General features: G+C 37.8%; 1 protein-coding gene across 1 annotated transcript in view; it reads right to left on the bottom strand.

Moving 5' to 3' along the window:
* The window catches only part of mib2 (E3 ubiquitin-protein ligase mind bomb 2), a 388,603-nt gene that overhangs the window by 173,047 nt on the left and 193,434 nt on the right, over positions 1-22,122 (bottom strand). Inside the window, exon 10 of the mRNA XM_090373924.1 lies at positions 15,911-16,015. Coding sequence (XP_090230050.1) covers positions 15,911-16,015 — 105 coding nt within the window. The remainder of the gene's footprint in view (positions 1-15,910; positions 16,016-22,122) is intronic.

The following is a 22,122-nucleotide window of genomic DNA, read 5'->3' as shown; positions in this document are numbered from 1 at the left end:
CACTATACTGAACAATCGCTCGGTTCTTTCAGCGTTCGCAACACAAATTAATGATCTGGTATACAACATTTCTTGCGGTGATTGCGACTTGTCTTATCAAGGTTCGACCCGTTTTTCTCTTAATATTCGTGTAAATCAACGTGAAGCCTCAGTTCGTGCTTCTCGTTCAGCAGCGTCAGAATTAGCCTTTAATGCCATTAACGAGAAACATACTTTTTTTATTTAACGAGGCCAAAATACTTAACGTTCAACGTAATTATACGCGACTATTAATTGCAGAAACCGTTGAAATTAAATTACACGAGAATTCTGTTAATGTTCGGCGGCCATATTTGATCTCCGATGCGTGGACCTTTACGCGTATGCGCGAAGACAAATAATCTCTATTTAAGTATCAGGTTTAACCCGATTCGGTAATTTTCATTCCTGTGATCACGACATAAGGTCGAAAAGCGTTGTCAGCTTCAGGAAGGATAATCGTTTTGAATATTTTCGTTAGATTCTTTTAATTGCGTTAATTTGATTTTTAATTGTTTTAAATTGATTTGTATGGTGTTAAATTGATTATTTAATTATTTATATTTTACTCTAATGTACCGGTAAGTTGTCGATTTTTTCGTTTTTTCCGTTTTAATTTCTGGAGGGTATCATACGGAAGTGTTCTACACACTATATTGAGGTAAACTCCTCTTATTATTTTACTAATATTATTATCAACGTAGAACATATTGAGTAGTACAGCTCTGATTCATACTATCTAGTTTTTAAATTCTGTACAGTGGAACCAACTGATGATGTTACCAACAGCAAATTCTAAATGGGAAGCATTCAAGGAATCTTGGAAGCTAATAAGCTATTTGCTCCAACTGAGAGATACAGTTGGAGGTTGAGGCCTAAATGGATGCCAGATGAACTAATGACACTAGGGACAGAGAATAAAAATGCATATGATGCATATAAAGTATCAGGTGACACAGAAGCTTATAGCAGATATAATCTAGCCTGTAATCAAGTCATAAAGGGGTTAAGCAAGGGAAAACAGATTACGAGAAATTTTTAGCAAGGGATTCAAAGAAAAAGAGCAAAGATTTCTTTACTTATGAAAACTCTAGAACAGTGATGGCGAACCTTTTTGAAGAGTGGGTCAATTATTTTTATTTCTTTTTTAAATACTAGCCCGTGAGTCATAAGTTAGTGGCCTCAATTAGAAAGGGGGGATAAAAAGGGTGCCAATTATTTGGAAACATCAAACATTTTGTTAAGAGATAAAGTTGACAGTTGAATCTTTTTGGTTCTCACTTTTGAAATAATCCAAAAAAGGTTTGTTTCCTTTTTGATTTATAACTTTGACTTTTGCAAGTGAAGAGCTAAAAAAAAAGTAATTATCGAAGCTTAATTTGATACTTTGTAACCACACCAGGACCAGTATTGCCTCTGCACAAAGTATTTGAATGGGCAAGGAATAAAAGAAAACGCTTTTATTTTGAAATATTCTTCATTAACAATTAACATAATTACAGATACAGTATGTGTAATAAAGTTGATAAAAGTATATTTAATGCGAAATTTGTTGCTTACTTTCAGATAGTTTCTTAATATTAGGTACATACTTCATGTTCATTACTTTAATACATTTTGCAGTCAATTAATTTCCAAGTTTATTCCTGTTGGAAGATTTAACAAAATTCATTGAGGAAAACAATTTTTCACATGAACATTGTGAGAAGAGCGTTAGCCAGTTTCCTCATACATGTAAAATTGTTTGGTAAAGAATACCATGCGTTTAATATAATATTTTCAACTTTTATTGTGGGATCTTCATTAGGCCTATCTGCATTACTTTCTGAAATTTTTCCTTCTACTTTGAAAATCAAGTTTTCAAATTTATTTTTCCACACTATGCTGCTTTGGAATTCAATTAATTCCATTTCGAAGTTAGTGATACCTAGCCACATGAAATCGTTTAGCTGCATTGTATCGTACTCTGCTTTATGTGGGCATAAAATAAAGCGAAATGTATTTTCCAAACTTTTAAATTGATTATACCTCTCTTGGAAAGCTTGTTTTATTTCTTGCAAAATGGTTAAATATTTTTTAATTGCATTTTCTTGAATGTCAAGAATATTTTCAAAATCTTTAGTGTTTTGAAAATGTTTTTGTAATTGAGGAAAATATTTCATGGTGCTCATTTCCAAATCTTTAGTAAAGATGTCACGTTTTTTCATAAATATTTTGATATTTTCAAACATCATTAATGCAATTTGTCCATGTCCCTGAAGTTTTTTTATTCAGTTCATTGAAATGTTGAGTGATATCACATAAGAACATTAAATCATTTAGCCAATCTATATTTGAAAATTCGTCATAACTATTGTTTTTTTCATTCAAAAAGAGCTTTATTTCGTCTAATGAAATGACAAACCGATTAAGAACTTGGCCACAACTGAGCCATCGAACATTGTTGTATGTCAAAATCCCAGAATATTGGCACTCAATTTCCTCTAATAATTGTGAAAATTCTTGCTTATTAAGACCTCTTGCGTTTATAAAGTTAATAACTTTAATTACAACTGGCATTACATTAGAAAATGTTTTTAAACCTTGCTTCGCACATAGAACTTGCTGGTGTATTATGCAATGAAATTCTATCAGAGAATGTCTAATATTTTGCTTAAGCTGCTGAATAAAACCAATGTTTTTTCCCACCATATTGGGAGCACCGTCTGTTGTTACAGAAACAATTTTTTGTAGGTCAATTTCCATTTTTTTAAATGCATTATCAAATTCTTTAAAAATATCAAGACCGGTACACCTTCCTTTCAATGTTATTAGTTTTATTAACTCTTCTTTCATATTGCCTGCATTATATCGAGCAAAAACTGCTAGTTGTGCATAACCATTTACATCAGTACTCTCATCTAAAGCAATCGAATACATTTCTACAGACTTTAAGTCATTATGTATTTGAGAAGAAATATTTTTTTCTATTTCTATTACTCGATCTTTAATAGTATTGCGACTTATTGGTAACTCATTTATACGCTTTATAATCAAGTCTTTTTCTTAAAAATCTGAAAACAGAGTAGCACTACATTCTAAAAATGCTTGTTTTACAAACTCTCCTTCTGAAAGAGGTATCCCATGGCGAGCAATGCAATGGGCTACTTGAAAACTAGCAGCTGTAATGTTATTTTTCGGAGTCAAAAAAGTTTTTAAAACACTTGTTTGTGAACCATTCTGTTTTTTCTTTCGTAAAAAAATATTCTCTCCTTTCTTCGTCTGTTGAGAAGCCGAGATTTGAATGCAACTTTTCAAAATGTCTTTTTACATTGAATGTAGGAGAGGTGACTTTTTCGTTACAAATAACACACAGAGTTGTTTTATTCTTTTCAATCACACTATATTTATCAAACCATTCTGTCTGATATGGTCTGGAGCTTGTACCATTAGTTTTCATTTTTTTAACCACTGACATTTCAGGTCTACAGTTCAGGTCTACGCCTGCAAAAAATATATATATTTTTATAACCTACATATATATTATATATGTAGGATGCAATAATTTTAGATGAACTTTTATAAGTATATTAAGTAGGCCCACTTAATATACTTTCATCGGTTATGTAGATGAGAAAATTTGACAATAGAAAAATTAAGTTATAATAAATTTATTATTAACACTTCTAGACACGTACGTCAAGTCTGCCTCTTAGTCCAATACTGCGAGAGTGCGAGCTGGTAATTTTGGTACTAGCCCGATACATCTCCGTTCTTCAATGCAATGACAAATCGCGCCAAGTTTATGTCACAATGTAATGAGTCACCCCCACCCAGAGTTTAATACAATAGAACACTGTTTGCCGATGTGCGACGTCCACATTCCACTTGGATTTTTGTTATTTTTTATTTATATATTTTATTTTTATTTATTTTTTTTATAAATCTGACATTACAAATTTATATTTTATAATTGTTTAATATTTTCGATTACCTTTTCTCTCTGTTATAATTTAAAAAAGTAGGCCAATATTACAATAAATGCGTGCGCGTGGGTTACTTACAAAGCCTTCGTGGGTCAGTATCTGACCCACGTGTCATAGGTTCGCCACCACAGCTCTAGAAGGAAGGGGATGAATCAGATGGGTCCACATGATATCAATGGTTTGACTGTTGATGATGCTGCTCCTGAAGCTGACAAACTGGGAAATTTTTTGCATCTACATTCACACACGAGGAGTTATTTAGAGAGGGGATTGCCAAAAGTTTATAAAATTCTAACAAAGTGCTAAAGGATTTTATAACAACTGAAAAAAAGTGAGGAGAAATTGAGATAGCTCCTATGGGATCTATCCAGTTATATTAGAGGGGTGAAGAAGGCAAAAAAAGAAGTAAGCAAACCCTTAAGCCATTATTATGACCAGATCCTTCAATTCAGGAAAGGTCCTCAAAGATTGGTTATGTATCGCCTATTTGCAAAGGGGGGGGTTCAGAGGGTGACATGAATAATTACATACCTGTTAGTTTAACTTGTGTTCCAGAGAAAATTATGGAGTCACTGGTTAAAGCAGCATTGCAGGATCATCTAGAAAAGACTGCAGTTATAATTCAGACACAGCATGGGTTTGTTAAGGGGAAATCTTGTCTGACCAAGTAGACTGGATACATGTCTACTTGGTCAGAGAAGATCAAGAACTGGACGGAAAAAAATAATTTTGATATCATATACGTGGATTTCAGGAAAGCTTTTGATACCACTGCATATAGAAGACTGCAGTACAAATTGGAGCTGTATGGCATTAAGTTCAAGTTGCTGCTATGGATAAAGGGATGGTTGAGTGGGAGAAGAGAGAGAGAATGGTAATCAATGGACAATGCTCTTCGTGGACTAATGTTATTAGTGGAGTCTCCCAGGGTTCGGTGTTAGGCTCATTGTTGTTTTCTATATTTATCAATGACATTGATGAAGGTATATCAGGCTTAATGTCAAAGTTTGCAGATGATACAAAGGTTGCCAGGGTTTTGACAGTAATGACAGCATGCTACTGCGACAGGATTTAGAAAAGTTGGGCAGATGGGCAGAGAGGTGGCAACAGAAGTTTAACATTGACAAATGCAAAGTACTGTGTATGGGTAGCAGTAACCCAAGAGTAACCTACCAACTGTATGGTACTACACTCAGGGTAGTGGAGAATGAAAAGGACCTGGGGGTAATTGTTCAGTCAGATATGAAGTTTTCTGAGCAGTGGAGAGAGGCTGCCAGAGCAGCTCATGGAGTTTTGTCAATGATAAACAGGAATCTTGCTAGCAAGGATAAGGATGTGATTATCCCCTTATATAATGCAATGGTCAGGCTATACCTTGAATACTGCATACAGATTTGGAAGCTTCATTTTAGGAAGGATGTAGACCAACTGGAATGAGATTGGTGAGGGGAACAAAGGGTTGCTCATACCAAGAACGACTTAAGTTTTGCAAATTACAATGTGTGGAGACTAGGCACCAGCGAGGTGATCTGACTGAAGTGTATAATGCCTTGAATGGTTTGAGAAAGCTCAATGCTGATGGGATTTTTCTTCTTGCTCAGATTGTGCACCAGAGGAGGCATAAATTCAAGTTCAGAAAAGACATTTGTAAAATAGATGTGCAGAAATTTGCCTGTAGCCAGAGGGTAGTTGTTTTCTGGAACAAACTTCCATCGGTCATTGTGGAGTTAATAGTTTAAATATATTCAAGGAACAACTGAACAAATTTTTGTAGTGAATGGATGGGTGAAATGGAAAAGGTTTTTTTTTTTTTTTTTGGGTGATACTGTATAGGCTTGGTTTCCTACTTCATATGCCTATACTAATGCTGTTGCTAATTCCATTGTTCCAAGAACAACAACCAATGGTCCAAACTCAAACCATAAGAAACAACCCCAAATATCGACTGCACTTCTACCAAACCTCACAGCTGGATGATACCAGGGTAAATTTTTTTTTTCTCCAGGCATCTACCAGACTCCAGCATAACCATCAGATTGAGAAACTGTGGACTGAGATTCATCATGACACAACACAACTTTCAACATTCCAGAAACCAATTACAACGGATTGGGCACCAGACAAATTGAAGCTGTGCATTATGTGCTGTGACACTTGGTTTATTAAGATGGCAGCAGAAAAGTAATCAAGTGCCTCGTCATAGAACCAAGTATTGAGGGTAAAATTTTCTTTAAACTTTTATTTATCCAGGAAGGGCAGAAAGGTTAAAAAGGCATATCCTTTCTACTATTCCATTTCTCTGTGGCTAATAAGGTATTAGCATTAGTAGAGGCATATGATACAAAAAAGCAAGCTTACACAGCATCAGCCAAAAAAAAAAAATCCCAATTCACACATCCATTTGCTCTAAAAGTTTGCCCAGTTGTTCCTTGAAATTATTTAAGCTATCAACTTCCACAATGACAGATGGAAGTTTATACCAGCAATCAATTACCCGCTAGCAACAGACAAATTTCTATTCTATGCTACATATATTCTACAATGGTCTTTCCTCAATTTCAAGTTATGCTCCCTCAGGTTTGCAATCTGAGCAACAAAAAAAATCCCATCAGCACTGATCCGGCTAAACCCATTCAAGGCCTTATACACCTCAATCAGATCACCATGCAGGTGCCTAGTCTCCAAACGCTGCAATTTTCAGAACGTAAGCCTTCTTGGTAAGAGGACATCGCTGGAGTGCAGTGTCGAGTAAGTTTGATGTGACATAAGCATTGGGAGATCGAAATTGAGAGTAGGAGTGTGCTATAGGCCTAATGACTCTGAGGAGTATAATAGGAAACTGTACAGGGAAATAGAGTGGGCCAGTAAATCAAAGAGTCTTAAAATGGGGGATTTTAATTTCCCAGATACTGACTGGAATTTGTGGGTTGGTCACTCACACACTAGCAAGCTTTTGTGGATTTATTGGGTGATTGTTTTCTACATCAGCATGTTCAGGAGGCAACAGAGGGTGTAATACTCTTGATCTGATTATCAGTAGTGATTCTTCATGCATTAAGAATCTGCAGATAAAGGAATCACTAGGTGGCAGTGATCACAGTGTGCTGAAGTGGGATTTACTCAAAGTGGTAACTACAATCAGGGATAGTTACCTCTGAGTAAAAAAAAAAAAAAAAAAAAAGTAACTACCATCAGGGGTAAAGGGAAGGGTTTTTGCTTTCGTAAAGGTGACTACGATGGTCTGAGATAGTATTTAAATTCTATACAGCGGGACCAACTGATGATGTTATCATGAGCAAATTCAAAATGGGAAGCATTCAAAGAACTTATCTTGGAAACTACTAGGCTTTACATACCAACTAAGAAATATTGTTCAAGGTTTAGGCCTAAATGGATGTCAGATGAATTGATGAGACATATGACAGAGAAGAAAAATGCATGGGATACATATAAATTAATGGGTGACATGGAAGCCTATGATAGATATAAGCTGGTCTGTAACCAAGTCACAAAGGAGATTAGGCAGGCAAAGGCAGATTATGAGAAATCCTTGGCAAAGGATGAAATGAAAAACAGAAAATAATTCTTTACCTATGTAAACTCTAGAAGGAAAGGGATGAATCAGATTGGTCCTCTGGATATTGATGGTTCCACAGTTCAGGTTCCTGCTCATGTGGCTAACAAACTAAAAGAGTATTTTGCATCTACATTCAAACATGAGGAGTTATTCAGGAAGGGGAATGCCAGAGGTGAAGTAAACTCTGGCAGTAAGCTAGATAATCTTGTAATAACTGAGAGTAAAGTGGAGGAGAAATTGTTGAAGATAAACACAAGAAAGGCACCCGGGGTGGTTGAGATCTATCCAGTTATATTAAAGGAGGCAGCAAAGGAAGTAAGGACACCCTTAGCCATAATTATGAGAGCTTCTTTAGACACACGGAAGGTACCCATAGACTGGAGATGTGCAAATGTGACCCCAATTCACAAAGGAGGATCAAAGGCTGACATAAGTAATTATAGACCTGTGAGTTTAACTTCTGTAATGGAGGCACAGGTTAAAGAAGCACTGCAGGACCATCTAGACAAGACTTCAATTATAGCTAGAACACAGCATGGTTTTGTTAAGGGAAAGTCTTGCCTGTCCAATTTGATTGGATACTATGATGCAGTCACAAAAGAACTGGATGCAAGGAATAACTTTGATATTATATATTTAGAACTTAGAAAGTCTTTTGATACTGTTGCACATGGAAGACTGCTGCACAAATTGGAGCAGTGTGGCACTGGTGGCAAATTGCTGCTATGCATAAAGGGATGGTTGAGGGGGGGAGAAGACAGAGAGTGGTAATCAATGGACACTACTCATTGTGGACTAATGTTATTACTGGAGTCCCTCAGGGTTTAGTGTTGGGTCCATTATTGTTTTCTGTATTTATAAATGATATTGATAATGGCAAATCAAGCTTAATGTCAAAGTTTGCAGATGATACAAAGGTTGGCAGTGTTGTTAAGGACACTACTGACACTATGCGGCTGCAACAGGATCTGGAAAGGTTGAGCAGATGGGCTGAGAGGTGGCATATGAAGTTTAACGTTCACAAATGTAAAGTACTACATATGGGAAACAGCAACCCCAGAGCAACGTATCAACTCTGTGGTACTACAATGACAGTGCTATAGAAAGAAAAAGGACCTGGGGATAATTGTGCAGGCAGATATGAAGTTCTCTGAGCAGTGCAGATGGGCTGCAAGAGTAGCTCATGGTGTCTTATCAATGATATACAGGAATTTTTCTAGCAGGGATAAGGTGAGAATTATTCCCTTGTATAAGGCAATGGTCAGGCCACACCTTGAGTACTGTATACAGGTCTTGAGGACTCATTTCAAGAAGTATGTAGAGCTGCTGGAATGAGTACAGAGAAGGGCAACAAGATTAGTGAATGGAACAAAGGGTTGCTCTTACGAATAAAGGCTTAAGTTTTGCAAATTAGTGTCTGGATACTAGGCACCAGTGAGGTGATCTGATAGAGGTGTATAAAGTCTTGAATGATTTGAGCATGCTCAATGCCGATGGGATTCTTCCTATTGCTCTGAATAATCACCTGATAGGGCATAAATTAAAATTGAGGAAAGACAGATATAGGATAGATGTGCGGAAATTTGACTTTAGCCAGCGGATAGTTGGTTGGTGGAACAGACTTCCATCCCTTGTGTGGAAGTTGATAGTCTAAATAAATTTAAGGCTCAGCTGGACAGGTATTTCGAACGAGCGGAAGAACGGAAAAATGGGAGTGTTTTTTTTTTTTTTTTTTTATTTGGCTGATGCTGCATAAGCTTGCTTTCTTGCATCATATGCCTCTACAAGTGCTAATTTCAAGCACTTTACACAACTATAGAAGCAGTTCTGAGGTAAAATTAGCTTATATATCAGTGCCACAATCACAGCCTAGCAAAAAAGCAACAATAATGATAATTATGAATGTTTCACTTTTCTGTAATGGACAAAGGACTCATTAGAAAGTTGTCATGGGAAAGAGAACAGATTATAAACTGGCTTTATATGTGCTACTTTACATTAGCATTAGTAGAGGCATATGATGCAAGAAAGCAAGCTAATGCAGCATCAGCCAAAAAAAAAAAAAAAACGCTCCCATTTCACCTCTCCATTTATTCCAAATATATGTCCAGCTAAGCCTGGAATTTATTTAGGCTATCAACTTCCACAACATAGGATGGAAGTCTGTTCCACCAACTAACCACCGCTGGCTAAACTTCTGCACATCTTTCCTCAATTTGAATTTACGCCCTCTCAGGTGATTATTCTGAGCATGAGGAACTATCCCATCAGCATTGAGCATGCTCAAACCATTCAAGGCTTTATACACCTCAATTAGATCACCTCACAGATGACTAGTCTCCAGACTGTACTTTGCAAAACTTAAACCTTTCTTTGTAAGAGCAACCCTTTGTTCCATTCACTAATCTTGTTGCCCTATTCTGTACTCATTCCAACAGCTCTACATCCTTCTTAAAATGAGGGCTCCAGACCTGTATACAGTAGTCAAAGTGTAGCCTGGCCACTGCCTTATACAAGGGGATAATCACCTCCTTATCCCTGCTAGAAAAATTTCTGTATATCATTGATGTTATGTTATTTGGTTTTTAGGAGCATTAGCAACTAAGGCCATATTGCTCCGGGTATATGCTGTGGTCACTCCCTGACCTTTCCGCATCCTCCGTATTTGGTGGCTCACGGGCTCAAACCCCGGTCTAATCAAGAAGCATGTGCTACGCACTGCTGCTCCTGCCCACCTGGCTACGGAGGTATATCACTGACAAGACACCATCAGCTACCCTTGCATTCCGTCTGCACTGCTCAGTGAACTTCATATCTACCTGCACAATTATCCCTAGGTCCTTTTTCATTCTATACCACTGTCAGTGTAGTACCACAGAGTTGATACATTACTCTGGGGTTACTGCTTCCCATATGTAGTACTTTACATTTGTCAATGTTAAACTTCATTTGCCACCTCTCAGCCTATCTGTTCAACTTTTATAGATCCTGTTGCAGCAGCATACTGTCATTAGTGTCCTTAACAACCCTGCCAACCTTCGTATCATCTGCAAATTTGGACATTAAGCTTGATATACCATCATCAATATCATTTATAAATACAGAAAACAACAATGGCCCCAATACTGAACCCTGAGGGAGTCCACTAATAACATTAATCCAGGATGAGCAGTGTCCATTGATTACCACTCTCTATCTTCTCTCACTCAACCATCCCTTTATCCATAGCACCAATTTTCCTTCAATTGTTCAGCAGTCTTCCATGTGCAACAGTATCAAAAGCCCTTGTAAGATCCAAAAATATGATATCAAAGTTATTCCCTGCACCCAGTTCCTTTGTGAACACATCACAGTATCCAATCAAATTGGTCAGGCAAGATTTTCCCTCAAAAAAAACCATGCTGTGTCCAAGCTATAACTGAAGTTTTGTCTAGATGATCCTGCAGTACTTCTTTAACAAGTGCCTCCATTAATTTCCCTAGAACAGAAGTTAAACTAACAGGTCTATAATTTCTTGTGTTGCCCTTTGATCCTCCTTTGTGAATTTGAGTCACATTTGTAAATCTCCAGTCCATGGGCACCTCCTCTGTGTCCAAAGAAACTCTCATAATTATGGCTAAGGGCTTGCTTACTTCCTTTGCTGCCTCCTTTAATATAACTGGATAGATACCATCCACCCCGGGTGCATTTTTTATGTTTATCTTCAACAATTTATCCTCCACTTTCCCCTCAGTTATTACAAAATCATCTAGCTCACTGCCAGAGTTTAATTCACCTCTGTCATTCCCTTTCCTGAATAACTCCTCATGTGTGAATGTAAGTCAAAATACTCATTTAGTTTGTTAGCCACCTGAGCAGAATCATCAACAGTTGAACTATCAATATCCAGTGGACCAATCTGATTCATCCCTTTCCTTCTAGAGTTTACATAAGTAAAGAACTCTTTGCTGTTTTTCTTCGCATCCCTTGCCAAGGATTTCTCGTAATCTGCCTTCGCCTGCCTAATCTGCTTTGTAACTTGGTTACAGATCGATTTGTATCTATCATAGGCTTCTGTGTCACGTGTTAATTTATATGTATCCCATGCATTTTTATTCTCTGCTATATGTCTCATTAGTTCATCTGACATCCATTTAGGCCTAAACCCTGAACAATATTTCTTAGTTGGTATGTAAAGCCTAGTAGCTTCCAAGATAAATTCTTTGAATGCTTCCCATTTTGAATTTGCTGTTGGTAACATCATCAGTTGGTCCCACTGTACACAATTTAAATACTGTCTCAGACCACCGTAGTCGCCTTTACGAAAGCAAAAACCCTTCCCTTTATTCCTGATCGTAGCTATCTCTTTGAGTAAATCCCACTTCAGCACACTGTGATTACTGCCACCTAGTGGTTCCTTTATCTGCAGATTCTTAATGCATGAAGAATCACTACTGATAATCAGATCAAGAGTATTACTCCCTCTAGTTGCTCCCGAACATGCTGATGTAGAAAACAATCAAACAATAAATGCACAAAAGCCTTGTTAGTGTGTTTCACCAACCCAAAAATTCCAGTCAATATCTGGGAAATTAAAATCCCCCATTCTGGCCCACTCTATTTCTCTGTTATACTCATTAGGCCTATAACACACTCCTACTCTCAATTTTTAACTCCCAATGCTTATGTCACACCAAACTGACTCAACACTGCACTGTCCAGCGATGTCGACTGGCTTCACTTCCTTGGATTTTATGTGTTTCTTAACTAATAGCATAACCCCTCCTCCCTTCCTATCCTGTCTATACTTTCTGTACACATTGTACTCCCGAAATTCCAGTTCTGCATTCCTTATATCTGTGTGACACCACATCTCTGATATCCCAACAAGCCTTTGATGCTTTGAGCAGTACCTCAAATTCATCAAGTTTTCCAACCCACCTAACACTGCCTTGATAGCATCAGCAAATATTCTTGCACCCTTTCTATTTTAGTGTATCCCATCCCTGTAGAAGCAGTCTCTCCTGTTAACAAGTACAAACCAAGCTGAAATAAATTCTTGAGCCTTGCACAATCTTTCCTGGGCCGAATTGATCGACAAGGCTCTCATCATATACTCCCTCCTACTGTGTCTGGGTAGAATTGCAGACACTTTCAAAGTCAACCCTAATTCACTGCTTTTTTTCAACAGTGACTTGTAGTTTTTAAGTAATTCCACCAGTCTCCTACTCTTAATATCATTAGTGCCAATGCGTACAACAATATCACCTTTTGTGCCCTTAAAAGATGATATCTACAACATCATCAACCTTTGCTCTTGGCAGACATATCCTGGTCCTGTTCCACCTATCCTTTTTACATACCATGTTCCCCGTTTCCCTGACAATAGAGCCACCAACAACTAATAGTTCCTGTCGGACCAGCACATTCTGCCTTGGGGGTTGCCGTTGTGTTGCATGATGATCAAGTGCAAGTCGATGTGGGCAGCTGAGAGCTTGATGGGCCCCTCGATTTAGATCCTTCGAGGGCATCCACTCTGTCCTTCAAGCTCTCATATAGGCCCATAACAATGCTGATTTGCCTGATTTCCTCACACTCCTTACATTGCGCACACACAAAGACATTCTCCTTGGCAATATTATGTCCCATACCTGATTGCTCCACAAACATCAAGCAAGCAGTGCATTTTAAAAGGCTGTGATTCAGAGGGCAACTGCCTCTCTCAGTTCTCCCCTGAGCCATAGCACTCCCATTAGCTTGAGCCTTTTGCTTTGCTGCTCTGTCATGATTTCAATTCAATTTCAATAAAATTTCAATTTCAGTACAAAATTATAACCTCTGAACATCTCAGATGTTCAGATGTAAATTCTATTTATACAAACTGAATAGAATTTACATCTGAGTGTTAGTTCAGATGTAAATTCTATTTATATCTGAACTAACACTCATGACAAACTCCAAATTCACCAATGTCCCTGTCCATGTTATGACACTTATCTTTCAGAGATCTTGGCAATGGCCTTCTGGGAAAATTCCTTCTAAACTTCCACTAAGGTAATTTTCATTATCCCTGTTTTCAAGTTCAGCAACACCAAAATGGAGTCAACTGTCCAAGCCTTATTCAATCCCATTCATGTGATTTCGAAAAGATTTCTTTACTTTGCATATTAAAATTAGGCTGGGTGACTGCAAGGTCCTAATTTTCTTCTTCACATACTCTTTAGGTGATACAGTCCCTGGCTTCATAGGAAACTTGTGACCATCCTATGACTACATTAAGATTAATAAAATATAGTTCTCCTATGATAATATTATAAGTATTAGTAATAAGACAAATGATGCAAGAAAGCAAGCTTATACAGCATCAGTAAAAGGGAGTGGCTTCCCACATTACCTGACAATCCCCCTCCAACAGTTTGTATAGTTCTTCCTTGAATTTATTCAAACTATCCACTTCCACAACAGCAGATAGAAGTTTGATCCCACAATCTACCTGGCTGTAAGCAAACTTCCACACATCTCTTCTGCAACCATCCTTAACTTGATCAGATTACCTTGAATGTGCCTAGTCTCCAGACATTTCAATTTGAAGAACCAAAGCCTTCTTGGTAAGAGCACCCCCTTTATTCCCCTCACCAATCTCGTTGCCCTTGTCTGTATCCATTCCAGCAGCTCTACATCCTTCCTAAAATGAGCCCTCCAGACTTGTGCATAGTACTCAGGATGTGATCTAACCAATGCCTTACACAATGGAATAATCAACTGCTTAACCCTGCTAGCAAAATTCCTGTATATCATTGACAAAACTCCATGATTGTCCTGGAGACTGTACTAATTAGAGAACTTCATATCTGACTGCACCATTACAACAATTAAAAAAATTAATTATCTATTACAATAATACCCAGTCTCTGTCACCATAAAAATGGAGAATCCTTTCCTAATACCTAGGTGCCAACTTTTGACTTGCAAAAATCTGGAGATCAGGCATTTGTAAGCAGGAGGGAAAAAAACGAGATTTCTGAGCCAAAACAGTTTGAAAAACAGGAGTTTGTTTTGAGCAAAAACAGGCAATAAACAGATTTTTGAGTCAATACAGATGAAAAACAGGAGAATTTTGTAAAGTCCACACTGCAACAGAAATTAAATGGCCCTGCTATTTAGACTTTCCTGTCCGGAGCATTTCCAATACTTCAGCAGAAAGATTAGATCTGAACTCAGTTTTTGTTTTAATAAATTGGTTGAATACTCTCTCTTGCACTCAGCACTGCTATGAGGAACTGCTAAAATGCTAAGCATGATTTGGGATAATTTGTTATATTTCAAGCTTCCCTGTGCATTTGTCAGTTCCCTAACTAAGGACCACTGTACATAAATTCTTTCTTTTTTTCATAATAGTAACTATTAGGTTCACACACCAAAACTGGAGAATTCTTTCCTAATACATAATACAAAACTGATGTTGCAAAACATTTATTTCTTCCGCTATTTCTTTATCTTTAATGACACCAACAAGTACTGGAAAATTGCCCACAAAATTTTAAGATTTGAAAATGATACATTTTCATCAGTTGGCAGTGCATCATTTGAAAATGATGTACTGATAACTGATGAAATTTATAAAAACATAATTTTTCAGGAAACTTGTGCATTATGTAGCCACATGTAGCCATAAAGTACTTTCTCACCAAGCAAAAGAACAGAATCTTCTCTTGTTTTAGACCCTCCATGACAGGCAGCAGAATTGCCTATGCCATTTTTTCTTGTAAATATCCCAAATATTCAGAAGGCTCATTTCAAAGTAGCATTCCTCTTGGAATTCACATTGACTGCCATTTCAACAAAAACAACTGAAAGAGATGTGACATAAGGAAACATTCACAAGAAAATGGTAACAGCACTATAATATATGTTTTGGAAAATCGTTTTACTGTAACATTGTGTGTGCTATTATAAAAGCTGAGTACAACTTTTTCTAGTAACTACATAAGAAATAAACAAAATGAGGAAACATGCTGACTGGAAAGGCAGATAAGGACATGCTTTGGCACAAACATTTCCATCCTTTTGATTTACTTCTATCAGCTCATTTTATTTTGTTGCATTGCATTTTGGTATCCAGTAAGAATCAATATTAAGAAATGGGCAAAGAAACTCATTAGAGTTACATGGTTAATACATCTTATGGGCTTCAATCAACTACCAAATGCATAGTTGATGATCAAAGCACAGATGATTAAGGTTCCACTGTATTGGTATATCTAAATATGACAATATCTGTATACATATATATTTTTTACATTTTATATTTAATAACAAATTGCAGTATTTGAGATTCAGAAAAAAATATGGAAAATATAAATATGCTAACCCCTTTCATAGCATCAATCCATTCTCCATGGCCTCTTTGAAGTTCCTTTACTTGGGTCGTGTCTTCAATTACTCGTACCACATCTCCAACAGAAAATGACATTACCTAGAAAAGTATTACATATCATTAGTAAACAGCAGACATATCTGTTCCAAAATAAAGGAAGGTTATGAAGGATCATTAAAATTTAACTGTCACCAATAACTTTGTATTCACTACTTTAATAATTCATTCATTTTTCCTTTTAAAAAAAAGTAACATATAATACAGATAAATCCTCAAAGTACATATCACATCTACAGAAGTGCACACTCAAGGGGCAGTTTGTTTTGTGTGCAATAGTAAACCTGGAATGCCTCAAATAAAAAAAAAATCTTACACCTGCATCTGAAATCAGCCAGCTGCAGCTCCAAATGAAAAGGCTCCCAAATAGGTGACAAGTAACAAAATCAAATACCAATCATAGGTGGAGAATTTTGCAGTAGTAACAGGACTGAAAAATATAGTGCAAGGAAGCCACAGGTTTTTTAGACTTAACTGGCAAAAAAAAAAAAAAAAAAACCAACTAAGTAGATAACAAAACACAAATTATATGCTTCCCTCCTCACACAGGTAAGCACCCAGTTGACCTTGCTGACTCAACCGAGCTGACTCAACTACCTTGTTAACAGGTAGTTGAATCAGCCTCAACTAACTGTTACAGCAATTTGTTACAGCTATCAATGACTTGCTGGCTAAAAGAAAACTTCCTATAATCAAATCTAAACCACAACTCCTGCAAATTGAATTTATGACCCCTAGTTCTGGAATTCTGGAATTCCAGTTCTGGAAAAAAAACAGTGAAAATTCCACCTTTCTTCATTTCAATAATCCCTCTCAGAGCCTTATAAATCATTCAGGTCACCTATGAGGTGCCTGGTTCCAAGCTCTGTTACCCACATAATCGGAGTCTTAGCTCATACAGTCATCCTTCTGCTTATCTCGCCATTCAAGTTTCCTGTCTCTGGACCCTTTCAAGAAGTTCAATGTCTTTTTTCAGATGAGGTCTCCATACTTGAACACATTATTCCAAATGAGGTCTCCATATTTGAACACATTATTCCAAATGAGGTCTCTATACTTGAACACATTATTCCAAATGAGGTCTCCATACTTGAACACATTATTCCAAAAGAGGTCTCCATACTTGAACACAGTATTCCAAATGAGGTCTTACAACTGCCTTATACAGTGAGTTTATGACCTCCCTATCTCTACAGGATAGCGTTCGATAAATCATCGATACGATACCATGGGCTTTCCTTGTTGCCTGTTCAGAAAACATCATATCTGTCCATATTGTAATGATAGGGATATGGAAGTTACAATATGGGCAGATATAAAGTTTTATTTACTGGGGAAACAGCAAACCACAAATAATTTGTGGTTTGCTGTTCCCCAAGTGTAAGACCCTGCATTTAGCAGCTTTAAAATATAGCTGTCACTTCTCTGACCATCTTTGAAGACTGTTCAAGTCATCCTGAAAGAGTGCTATTTGGCATTCCTTCAGGATGACTTGAACAGTCATCCTGAAGGAGTCCATGGCAGTTCATTAACGACTCTGCCAATCTTGACATCATCTACAAATTTTGATATCACGCCTTGTCAATGTCATTTATGAAAATGAGAAACAACAGTTGTCCAAGAACCGATCCTTGAGGGACCTAACTAATGCTGTTACACCAATCTGAAGAATACCTATTAATCATAACCCTCTGCCTTCTGTCCTGCAGCCACCCAGAAATCCATCTTAGAATCTTACCAGTAATCCCAAACCGTTCAAGCTTACAGAGTAACCTCTTATGAGGGACCGAGTCAAATGCTTTGCTAAAATCCAAACAAATTATGTTGAAATTATTCCCTAAATCCAGCTCATGAGTAACTTTTTTCTTTTTTTTTTTTTAATGTGAACCCCAAACACGAGAGGTATTAGAACCTATAGTACTTAGTACCGTGCTTGGGTTGGAGGTTGAGAAGACGAAAGAAGATATTTGTTGACATTGGACTTGAACTTCTGTAGATTGTAATTTTCAGGAAATATGTATGAAGGAAGGTTGTTCCAGAAAACGGTAGTTGAATGAATAAATGAGGAAGATGAAAAGTTGGTTCTGTGGGTTTGAAGTTGAACAGTAAATGGATGTTGGCTGGTGGCGGCACGTGTTCGGACTGTTTTGAAAGAGAGAGTGGGAATTATAGAAGCCAATTCAGAAGAACAGTGCCCATGGAAGTATCTGTAGAAGAGGCATGCAGCAGAAACAGTGCGTCTATGAGAAAGCGAGTGGAGAGACTCTGTTAGAGATGAATGATTAATTAACCTAACTGCTCTCTTCTGAATGGAATCAAGAAGCCTGAGAGAGGTTTTGGGGGCACCACCCCAGATGTGGGAACAATATTCCATGGCAGTGCGGATTTGCGATTTATACAGAGTGAGCAGCTGTTTGGAAGAAAAGTAACGCCGAGTGCGAAAGAGAAAACCAAGTTTTTTAGAAGCAGAGGAAGCAATATTTGTAATGTGCTTGTGCCAAGAGAGATTAAAAGTCCAGGTAATCCCCAAAAAAGATATATCATTTTGCCTAGAAATCGGAGTGTCACTAAACATAAGCATAGGAGCAGAAGAATCCTTTTTGCGAGATATAAGACAAGACTGAGTTTTAGAAGGGTTGAAATCAACTAAGTTGCCTTTGCCCCACTGGAGAATTACCTGAAGATCGGCATTTAAGGAATTGGTAGCAGATTTTCGAGAAGTTGAAGCTGATTGAGCAGGGCAAGGTTTCTCAAAATGGAAAGTTGAATGCAATGTGCTATCATCGGCAAAACTATGGATAGGATTTCCAGTCAATGGAAGAAGGTCATTGATATACAAGAGGAAAAGAGTGGGGGAAAGAACTGAACCTTGGGGGACACCGGCATTAGTGGAGAAGTTAGAAGACAGAGAGCCATCTACCATCACCCTCAGTGAGCGATCACAGAGAAAACTGGATAACCAATTACTAAAAACAGTTGGCAAACCATAAGATGGAAGCTTGTTTAGAAGACCTTTATGCCAAACACGATCAAAAGCCTTTGAGATGTCAAGAGCAACTATTTGTATTTCACTGAACCTTTCCACTGAATTAGTCCATAAATAGGTAACATAAGCCAGATTATCACCAGTGGATCGACACTGATGAAATCCATACTGGCGGTCGTTGATCAGATGGAAGGTTTCTAGGTAGTTTAAGAGTTGGCGGTTAATTGATTTCTCCATTACTTTAGAAAGAGTAGAAGTAATTGCAATGGGACGATAATTGGATGGGAGGGATTTGTCACCTTTTTTAGGAACTGGCTGGATATGAGCAAATTTCCAAGCAGAAGGAAAAACACCTTTGGAATAAGAAAGTGAAAAAAGGTGGCAAAGAATAGGAGTAAGTTCAGGAGCACAGGTTTTGAGAACAAGTGGAGAGATACCATCAGGACCTGGAGCTTTCTTAGCATCAAGATTCATCAAAATCCTTCTGATATCCTTTTGACGGAAGACCACAGGAGGCATTGAATGGAGCGTGTTGGGAATGGTGGGAGGTGTTTACCAAGATCATTAATACATGAGCTGGAAGAAAAATGGGATGCTAGCAGGTCAGCTTTATCCTTAGCTGAAGTGACAACAGAACCATCTGGTTTGGACAGAGGTGGGAGCAGAGATGGGCAAAAGTTGCGGCCAATAGCTCTGGCAAGAGACTAGAATGCTCGGCTACCATTAGGGCAAGAAGCAAGTTTTCTACTCTTAGCCTGTTCAAACTCTAGTTTGGACTGATTAATAACTGCTTTACAATTGTTGCGAGCTTTGGTGTAAGCAGAAAATGAAACTGAAGAATTAGAAACAAGCCAATTACGATATGCAACATTCTTCTCTTGGACAGCCTTAGCACATTTATTGGAAAACCAAGGTTTAGATAAAGGACGAGATTTTAGAGTGGACTGTGGGATAAAGGATTCCATTCCTGCAAGAATAATTTCACTGACACGATCTGAGCAAACGTTGACATCAGAAGTTTTGAAACAGTAATCCGACCAAGGAAAAGAAGAAAAGAAGTCTCGCAGGTCATCCCATTTTGCATTCTTGTAATGCCAAACAACACGAGGTTGGGAATAGTCATGAGATAAAGGTTCCATTGGAGAAGAGACAATCACCAAGTTGTGATCTGAAGTGCCTAAAGGACCTCTCACTTCGACCGTGTACTTAGAAGGATTGTTTGTGAGAAAAAGATCAAGCATATTGGCTGTATGATTAGGATTGTCCGGTATTCTTGTAGGTAAATGAACAATCTGTGCTAGGTCATTAGTAATTGCAAAAGCCTCAGCATCTCGACCTGCTGGGTCGGTGTGACTAGAAAACGGAAGCCAGCTGGAGTTGTGAACATTAAAATCACCAAGGAAAATTACCTCACTGTTAGGAAAGTTGAACTGGAGAAAGTCAAGTTGCAAAGAGAGGAAGTCAAAGAGCTCCAAGTGATTAGTGGAGTTGGGAGAACGGTAGAGACAACAGATGAATCTGACACAATGAGGTAGATAGATTTTAAGCCAGAGAAAATCAAAGAGAGGAGAGTTCAAATTGCCAAGTCTCTAACAGGGAATATCAGAACGAACATATGCACAAGTACCACCTTTGAGGCGAAAGGAATCATACAGTGAATAATTTGGGCATCTGAGATGAGCAGTAGTTGAATCAACCGATAACTGAGATTCTGTCAGAAAAAGTACATGGGGTTTGGCAGACTGCAAGTGGAAATGGATTAGAATTGAGACCACGTATATTTGTGAAATGAATTAGGAAGTCCTTGATAGGTTTAGATCTTTTCGCAGATAAGCTTGCTCTATTAGTTTCACAATTCATGGTGTATTCAATAGTAAGAAAAAGTAGGTGGGACATGCTGTATGACGTAATGAAATTTTTGGATATGGCGTACATGTGGTAAGAATATACCCAGATCCTTGACATAACGTGGCCTCGACAATGCTCCCCGCATACACACTACTCGGACTCCCTCCAGTCACTATCTGGCAGAGTAGAGGTAGCAAGATTATACACTAGCTGATCCGGAAGCCTCCTAGAGAGTTACCAATAGGTTCGGTCCAGTGTACTAACTAGCGGCCGGCCTGCGAACACCGTTTTAGAGCTGTACCCTCGAAATGTAAGGAATATTGGATCTCGCCACAATGTTCATCATAACCTCAAAAGTCATCAATCATACTGCATGATGAAAGAGATAGGGAAGGGTTGACCGGAACTTAGCTCTAGAGACTAAACATGGGTTCCACCATTTCAAGCCTCCAATAAGCAAAGTGGTGGTATTTCACCGGTTGATTAGAGTCATCTACCACCTAGAACTACCAACTGTGTCAAAATAGCCTACTAAGTTAGTTAAGCATGAGTTAACTTAAAAAAGCCATGTTGTGTGTGTCCTTCAGAATGCCATATCTATATAAATGTCCCTCGATTGCACTCTTAATCACTACCTCTAAGACTTTTCCTACAACTGAAGTCAGACTAACCAGTCTGTAATTACCAACTTCACTCTTTGAATCGCTTTTATGTATTGGCAATACATTGGTACTTCTCCTATCCAAAAGAATCTCCCCTGAGTTCAAAGATGCCCTCATAATTAACCTCAATTGTTCAATATGCTCCCTTACACTCCCTCAAAACTACAGGGTATATGCCATCAACTCCAGGAGCCTTACTTGCTTTTATGCTCAACTTTTTCTAATGACCAATCATCTGTAATTAAGACTTCACTAATTTCACATGGCTCAGCCTCACTCACATAGCCTCTTCTCTGCATGAAAGGGTCTTTTGTCAGTAAAGACAGATGCAAAGTACATGTTCAATTCATCCACAGCATCAGTTGGGTTGTCTAAGACTTTCTCTGCCACGTCTCATTAGTTCATCTGACATCCATTTAGGCATAAACCTTGAACAGCATTTCTTAGTATGTAAAGCCTAGTAGCTTCTAAGATTAATTCCTTGAATGCTTTCCATTTAGAATTTGCTGTTAGTAACATAATCAGTTGGTCCCACTGTATAGAATTTAAATACTGTCTGAGACCACTGTAGGCACCTTTGAGAAAGCAAAAACCTTTCCCTTTACCCCTAATGATAGTTACATGTTTAAGTAATCCCCACATCAGTACACTGT

Source organism: Mastigoproctus giganteus, chromosome 5 (genome assembly GCF_048544385.1).
Source record: "Mastigoproctus giganteus isolate SK-2022 chromosome 5, ASM4854438v1, whole genome shotgun sequence".
Taxonomy (NCBI): Eukaryota; Metazoa; Arthropoda; class Arachnida; order Uropygi; family Thelyphonidae; genus Mastigoproctus; species Mastigoproctus giganteus.
This window is presented reverse-complemented; position numbering and strand designations above follow the sequence as displayed.